Source organism: Pinus tabuliformis, chromosome 2_2 (genome assembly GCF_031772625.1).
Source record: "Pinus tabuliformis cultivar Carrire ecotype Pingquan chromosome 2_2, CPIR1, whole genome shotgun sequence".
NCBI classification, from domain to species: Eukaryota; Viridiplantae; Streptophyta; class Pinopsida; order Pinales; family Pinaceae; genus Pinus; species Pinus tabuliformis.
The window spans coordinates 249538732-249547472 of NC_142300.1; the positions used below are offsets into that span (position 1 = coordinate 249538732).

At 37.7% G+C, this 8741-nt stretch overlaps 2 protein-coding genes across 2 annotated transcripts; both read right to left on the reverse strand.

The window, feature by feature from the left end:
- Positions 1-984: 984 nt before the first annotated feature.
- Positions 985-1716, reverse strand: LOC149192227 (uncharacterized). The gene has a single exon (XM_089406872.1). The coding sequence runs from the start codon at positions 1714-1716 to the stop codon at positions 985-987; it is 732 nt and encodes a 243-aa protein (XP_089262998.1).
- A 681-nt stretch (positions 1717-2397) lies between these two features.
- On the reverse strand, positions 2398-3387 carry LOC149192228 (uncharacterized). The gene has a single exon (XM_089406874.1). The coding sequence runs from the start codon at positions 3385-3387 to the stop codon at positions 2398-2400; it is 990 nt and encodes a 329-aa protein (XP_089263000.1).
- Positions 3388-8741: the final 5354 nt, after the last annotated feature.

The following is an 8741-nucleotide window of genomic DNA, read 5'->3' on the forward strand; positions in this document are numbered from 1 at the left end:
ACCCAACAAAAGAGAATCATCAGCGAACAATGCATGGTTGATATCCTTGACGCCTCAAGCGATCCTAAGACCCATAATTTCTTGATCTATTTGGCACTTTTCTAAATAAAAACTCAGAACTGAAGCTTGCAAAACAAAAAGAAGAGGGGAAAGAGGACAGCCCTGGCGCAGCCCTCTAGAGGCTTTAAAGAACTACGTTGCTCTTCCATTCACTAGAGGGGCAATCCAGGGCTTGGAGATGCAAGACCGAACCCATCTAATAAACTCCTGACCAAACCTAAACTTCTGCATCACGCCATAGAGAAACTTGTGACGAACTCGGTCAAACGCATTAGCAAGGTCCAGCTTGATCACCATACCTTTTTCTTTCCACTACATGCTAGAATGAATCGCCTCTTGCACAAGGATTATGTTGTCCACAATTTGCCAGCCCTGAATGAACCCCCCTTGCTTTTCAGCAATGATAGAGGGCAAGAGGACCTTCAATCTGTTGGCAATCACTTTTGTTATGAGCTTGTAGCCAATATTGCATAACGAAATCAGACGAAACCTGTTAAAGGTGCTGGCTCCCTTCTCCTTTGGAATGAGGGCGAGAAAGGCAGAATTCGTGCTTCCTCCAATTTTCTAGCAGCACTGAGATTTGGATACCATTATGTGCAGATCCTTCTTCACTATTTGCCAACAGACTTGAATGAATCTGGCAGTGAAGCCATCCGGACCCGGGGCTTTGTCCAGCTCCATTTCATAGAGCACAACCTTTATCTCTTTTCTGGTGACTTTAGCTTCCAGTTGTTGATTCATATTTGAAGAGATCTTGGAGGGGACAACATCCAAGAACATAGTGTCCTGGCTCATTCCCTCAACTTCACTATATAGGTTCTCAAAGTGGGAGAAGGCAACCCCTTTTATGCTTGTAAAGTCCTTATGGGTAACTCGATCTTCTTTTATTTCAGAAATTGTGTTGAAGGACCTTCTAGCTTGGGCCTATTTGTGGAAGAAGGAAGTATTCCTGTCTCCTGCTTTCAACCACAGACTACAGGATTTCTGCCTCCAATATTCTTCCTCTTGTAGACAAGCTTTGTGGAATTTTTGCTGCAGATTTCCTTCTATGACTGTCGATTCCTCCGTGGGTTCCTCCTCTTCCATCTGCAGTTGGTGCTTCTCGAGGGAGGCATGGGCCATCCTCCTTTCATTAGCCGGATTTGGAAGAGTTTTAGCCCAGATTTTCAAAGCAACCTTTACTCTTCTTAATTTTTCTTCCCAAACAAAGAAAGGGGACCCTGTGACAAGCCGATTCCAACTCTCTTTAACCTTATCCATAAAGTCTGGATACCTTATCCATACAACACTGAATCGAAAAGGAATAGGCCCAAAATTTCTATGTGATGAGAGTTCCAGCTTTATGGGTTTATGGTTCGAAATACTGCATGGCAGGATGAGCATCCGAGCTTCTAAACCAAGGAGTAGATAGGAACTTTGAATAAGAAATCTATCTAATCTCGCAGCAATATGGCCAGGGCCAATTCTTTTATTTGACCAAGTATACTTACCTTTCAGAGGTTTGATGTCAAGCAAATCCCAATCTTGCATGATATCCTCCACCCATTCCCTCGCTGGGTCTCTTACTATGCTGCCACCTCTCTTCTCAGAGGAGCTTAGGGTTATATTCATATCCCCTGCGATAATAATATTTCTCAACGTTTCTTCCTCAGCCATGAGTTTGATTGAGTCCCAACACTGCTTCTTTTCCCCTGCGTTTACCGGCACATACACATTAAAGAGGCTAAAGGCCTCCCTTGTTTCTCGGCTTATGAGTTGCATAAGCTACTAGTGTGTATTCTGCTTTCCATTGACCAATTCCAACTTGTCTTCATTCCAGAGAGCTCCCAGCCCTCCCGATGCACCTTGGGCTGAGACAGCCTGCCCTCCACTTTTTCTCCATAGGTTCCTGCTTACTTGGAGGAAGCTCTTCTCCTCCAACTTAGTCTCCTAGATCAGAAGGATATCTGGGGTTTCTATTCTAATCAAACTTCTCATTGCTTCTTCTTTTTGCTTGCTCCCCAACCCCCTGCAATTCCAGGAGACAATATTCATTATTTACCTTTCTGAGAATGGGTGGCCCCTTTGGGCCCCTGTCTGTGACTTCTTGTAATCTTCGGTGTCTTTGCTAGCAGCTTCTCCAACATTGGCTGGCTGCCTTGGAGTTTGTCTTTATATGTTTCTCGTTCTCTTTTTTTCTCGATCAATTTTCCTTCCTCTTGTCGATCTGCAGGACAATGTTTAGGAGTCTCCTATTTCTCCTTCCTCCTCAGATTCTTCTGAATCTAGGTCTCCCTCTTCCATATCTGTATCCTTTTCCTTAAGGCTTACTACTGTGTTCTCACCTTGCCTGGAATTTTAAAGGATCTCTTTCTCATTTGCCTCCTTTTGTTGTTGTTCTATTTCATGCATTTCGATTGAGGTAGAGGAAAGAGGGGTGAATGCATTCTCTTGTGCCTTTGGTTGGCCACTAGAAGAAGGTTGCAGCCTTTTTCCTTTTGTAGCTCCAGGAGGGTTTGAGAGTTTAGGGTTAGCCCTTGACCTTTTGACCTGCTTCCATCCTTCTTCCTTTCCTTGCACCGCCTCTTCATTTTTTGTGCAGTTCTTGGCAAAATGTCCGTATTCCTGGCACTTGCGGCACTTGAAAGGACGCTGCTCATAGTCAAGTTTTTGCACATGAGTCCAGCTTCCTACATTTATCTTTATAGCCTCCGGTAGTCCCACTTCTAGATCTACTTCGACACAGATCCGAGCACAGTCATATTGATCCTTGGTGTTTGCGCGATCTATGAATTTGCCCAGCGCGTTGCCTATATGTTGAAGGGAGTCCCAGTTCCAGCAATGCACAGGAAGATTCGGAAGCCTTACCCACACTGGAACCATCGACATAACATCTTCAGTTGGATCAAAATCGGGATTCCATCTGTTCAAATAGAGACCTTGAGGACCCATAAAATAGGGCCCGTTCCTGAAGATTAGATCCTTGTCTTCTTTTGAGATAAACTCGAATAGGAAATAACCTCGCCCTAGAAAATACGAGGTGACAATTTGCTTGATTAATGGTCTCCAGTTTCTACAGACCCAGGTTTCTGTGGCTTTGGGAGAAGGCCAAAGGCCAGTGAACTGACCTACCAAGGTCCTTTCTGCCAGCAACAGAGCAACCTTGATCGGCCCTTCCGGAGGAAGGGAGACCTTCGAAATGTTTTCTAGTTTTTTCACAAACTTAAAAGCATTCAGTTTCTTCTTGGCTGGCAGTGAAGCCAAAAGAGTCTTGAATGCGACATCTTCAGCTTTTGGGGAGGATGGAAGACTGATAGGAGGAGCCTGGGATGAGCCCAGCTCATCCATGGCAGAGGGACGCAGTGGGGCGCAGCCCTCGTGCGGCCAACCAACCTGTGAGAGCACGAATAGCTCGCAGAGGCGGAGGGCAGCGCAATTTATTTATTTATTTTATTTTTAACTTTTTTTAATAATAAATATGAGTTAAATAAGACAAAAATCATATTATATTAAATTTAAACTTTTGACAAATAATATATTTGATTATTTCTTAATAAACAACTCAAGAAATATTAGTTTTTCCACATACTTATCACGAGATAGTCACTAAAATTCATGTTTTTATATTTCTCCTAGTTAATATTACATCACGTTCACAATGATAAAGACATGTCTATTTTAAATAATTTACTTATAAATATATAAAAATAGATATTTATTTTACAAAATCTAAATAGAAAATAAAAATGCATCATCAAGTCTATTAAAAAGTCTAACAAATACCTCTTAATTACCATCACATTATTTATCATTTAATTCTTAGTCATAAAATATTTATTAATTCAACTTTTATTTATAACTACCATTGAAAAGAAAAGTCAACACTATTCCATTATCTATGAAGAAACAATTAAAACCTCTCATGCATCCATGCAATCCCATTTGTTTCTCTTATGGTCCATAAAAATATGTAACCAATATTTTATACATGTTAAGACCTCCTTCTAGTTTACATAATGTTGCAAGAAATGTAATTTAAATATAGTAAATATGACTTTACCTCTCATGTCAAGAATTTAATCTAACATATTAATGCATAATTTTTTCATTGTTAAAGTCCCCATAGAGTTATCACTACATGATTTATATTGATTTTGAACTAAACAAGAAAAAAAAACATGTGAACCGATTAATAAACCAAAAAGTATCTAAATTGAGAATAAATCTTCAATGTTGTTTCTAAATTCACTATTTTCTCATTTTGACTATATTCTTCTCATTTTCGTATTTGAGAAGGATTGTGACCTTGAATACTTATTATCATAGATATAATACTTAGTTTTAATTGTAAAAATGTTTCCACTGCTAAAAAAACGTGTTAAAACATTTGTGAATCTTACCAATTATATAAAATTCCAATAAGACGAATAAAAAAACAATATAATTAGCGAAATAAAGAAAACAAAGATGTACACCAATAGTATAAATGATGAAATAACACAAGGACATATCGCTCTCCGTTGTCATCACCCTGATTATCTTCCTTGCTTGGCATGATAACAATGTTGTTCTCAAAAATATGTTTTGATCTAGGGTCATGTCTTAATACGAACCACCAATCCCTATCTAACACATTTGGGTAAAATAACATCTAGTTGTAGTGTTTTGAGAAAACATAAGGCTCCCTAACTTCATGCCACATCTTTCTAGAGTTGATAGATAGAAAACCATTATCGTGATCTTCCTTTACATTATTATGATCAAAGGTGTCCCACCACTTGCACCTAAAAATCACACTGGAACAAAGAGAAGTCCACTTGAATGATCTCTTGTATCTTTCCAACGTATCCTAATGTCCCCTGAATTAGGTTTTGATCATGGTGTCTAGTGCAACTAGATTGGTTGAACTCGACTTCCACTCCACAGTTTTGTGTCATGCATCTATCATCGACATCCTCTGTGTGAAAATGATGTCCATATCCCCACATAGATGAGAACAAATGCACCTATAAAAAAATGAAAAAATCACAGTGCAATGTGTCTAATAACCCATACATAAATAAATAAATAAATATATATATATATATATATATATATATATATATATATATATATATATATATATATATATATATATATATATATATATATATATATATATATATATATGTTACAATTCAAAGGTGTAGTATGGAGTTAAAAATGTACAGAAAGAGATTATAATTACCGAGTTTCTGCACCCAATCCCAATGTTTAGCGCATCCTCTTCAACACGCGGTTAACGACAAGATGCACTGTATTTATCTCTGACTTGATCAACAACCCAACTGTTAGGGCATGTCATTGACATATTTTCTTTTAAATGATCAGGATAAGGCACACTTATACCATTCAACCATTTGAATTCTTTCCTATCACTATCCCATTTCCTCCTCTTCTTTTCATACAATGCAACCCATGGTTGTGTCGCTTCCATATTGTAAAGAATGAATTTGTTGATGGCTTCAATTTCTGAATTCGTTGATGAAATCAAACCAACATATATAGTACGTATGAGATAAAAATATGCATTAATATGAAGTTCAATGTGAATAGTTATTGTGTAGAAATTTTACATATGATAAGCCACTTACTCTTTATCATGCACCTCTTTCCATTCGTTTCAAGAAGCTCCCTTTTCCTTTTGTCTTTATCCCTTTCGTTGTCCCAAATCGCCACAACCGGTGCATTTTTGATTTGATTGATGTACTCATTGGCATAATAGAAATACTCATACGATATATACCCCTCTGCCATAGACCCCTCGGGTTTTTCCCTTTGTCGAACAAAACCTTTCAATTTCTTCAAATACCTCTCCAAGAAGAACATCCAACAATAAGAAACGACCCCAACTAATTCAACCTCATCTACTTGGTGAATTAGAAGATGAACCTACAAGTCCATGAAACTCCTCGGTAGATCCTTCTCAAACATACAAACAATCTAAGCTATCTCTTGATGCCATCGTGGAATGTTAGCCATATGAATCTCCTTTGATGTGATCCAACATACAAATGTAGATAATTTAGATGTGGCACGTTGCAGGTCTTGGGGGAAGTCTTGGTTCACACACCCACGCACAAGTAGAGGATAATGACACTACACAGTAAATAGTACATTATACAAAAATTAATTATAAAATATCCCATTGCATAAAAATAATAAAATCATGTTTTTGACATACGTACTCTTAGAAGGTTCAAATGGTCATGCGATTTCAACCCCGACAAATGGTCTTCCACATTGAAGCATCACTGTAGTGAAGAACCATATAAATAAGGTACCCTCGCACTCATTATAAATTCTTTTGCCAAAGAAAGATCGTCTTTCTTTAAAATCCAAGGGACATCACCTTCTTTGAAAGACCAAGAGGGACCAACCTCTCCTCTAGTTTCTTGTCTTGGTCAATGTTTCTTTTTAGTTTTTGAAGAAATAAGATCTCTCCTAACAACCAAAGTGTAACTTTCTTTCGATGATGTGTGCCTCCATAAATAAGATGAAACATTTTTAAATATATGCATGGTATCTAGTAAGTGGGAAATCTTATTGTGCTCCCAATATGGGAGCTCATAAAAGGCATATTTTCTTTTCATCCCAATGGGAAATTTCTCAACATAGATGTCAAAGAATTCTGGATCATCGAACATAGACTCCCCATTTGAATCAAACTTTTCTACAAACTCCTTCTCCTTCTGTCTCTCATATGCTCTAAGCCATTCAGCTGGTGTTATTATTGCAGCCTTTGGGCTCTCTCCAGACTACCATTGAAAACAGATGTTGCTCTTTTGTAAGGGTGCTCTTTTGGGAGGAATACCTTGGAGCAGTCATACATTGGTTTTCATAGATGGTTAGACCACCTAACCTTCAAAGAAGGTCCGCAACATTTACATCCATGATACCCTTTTAATATAAGACCTACGAAAAATTGTATACAGGCTGACATGTTAGTGACCATGAAGATCATAACAATTGTAGTAATATGTGAAACAATATTGTTACATATATAAACAAATCAATAAAAATGTAATTTACGAGAGAAAACTCCTAAGACTCTATAATCATGTACATTGTAAGCACATATGCCATACAATATAAAACTCCTCTCTGTTGAGATGGTCCTGGATACATCGTACACATGTACCCCTTCCCATAGTTCCTTCAATTCATCTACCAATGGTTGTAAGTAGACGTCCATATTCTTCCCTTGTCTTCTACCAAGGACTATGAGAGCCAACAAAAGATGTTCATTCTTCATAGATAACCGTGGGGGGGTATTGTTATTGATCACTACTATAGGTCAAGAAAAATAGTTGGTGTTTTGGAGGGAATAAGGGTTGACGCCATCCATGGCTATGCTGAGTCGTAAAATTCATACTTCATCCTTGAATTTTTCAGGCCATGTATCCTCTATATGCTTCATGGTTACTGAATCTATTGGGATTCACATAACTCCTGACTCACTTCTATGTGAGGCATGCCATCCTTGCAACATAACTAATTCTTTGCAACGAAAGAACATTTGAATCCTTAGGATTATAGGCATGTGCCTTAATATCTTATGAGGAGGACCATGTGATTTACCTTTTATTTATTTTTATTACGGTACCTATCATGCCCACATTCCAGACGTATCTCTTTGCCTACATAGTATCCTCTACATAGAATACAATCTGTCTATATATTTCCCTCTATATAGAAATATATGCATTCTATATATTCTTCTCAAAAAATTTCTTGCACAGAAGAAAATTGCTTCACTAAATCTGCAAATTGAAATATTTGAAGAAGAAGATCTATTGAATGGTTTCTAGTGTGATTTCTATTCTGATACCATGTAGAGAATAATAGAAATTTGATACTACTGATGAATTCGAACTAAAAATAAGAGATTACAAATTTCCTCTACTATTTGGTGGAATGGAAATCACAATTTAGAAACACATGCAATGACATGCAACCATTAAAATCATAACAATACAATGATTTATAGGGTAACCCAACTGGGAAAAACCCCTCCATTGCTTTGCTTTAATTCAGATGAATAGAGAAACAATTACAATGTATTTCTTCAACTTTGAAGCACACCTTGCACTGAAAATCCCGCTCTCCTGCTTCCTGACCTACTCAACTGAAGTTCAACTTACTCAACTAATGACTAGAGCTCAATTAATTGAGTTCAACTAACAATAACTCCACTAGATTTCTAAATTTTAGAAATAAACCATTGCACAACTCTACTTCTAGCCTATAACTCGAATTTACTCAATTAACTAGTAGACAAGGCCATGCCACTATAGCTAGCTAGAATCCAAGTCATCTTGTTGATGTGGAAAATCAAATTACCAAGTCGAAATTGAGCCTTTTCGTACTACAATTTCTAACACGCGGTTTTTTTACCTTAAAAAACAACACGACTTGTTTTGGTTCTCTTCATGAAGTGGAATTTCCTTCTATGTCCTGACATATGGTGTGAGAATATGCAATAAATATACCACATATGATCCTCGTCATGTGAAAGAAGTGCAGTGCCACACCTTCCTAATTCCTCCTCCTCCTTCTTCCACATGTTCCTTGGCTGGTTCCTTCTCCTTTGTATGCTACTTTTGAACCAAAGGCCTCAAGGATCTAGGCATATTTCAATCCTAGGCCATGTGCTCAAAATT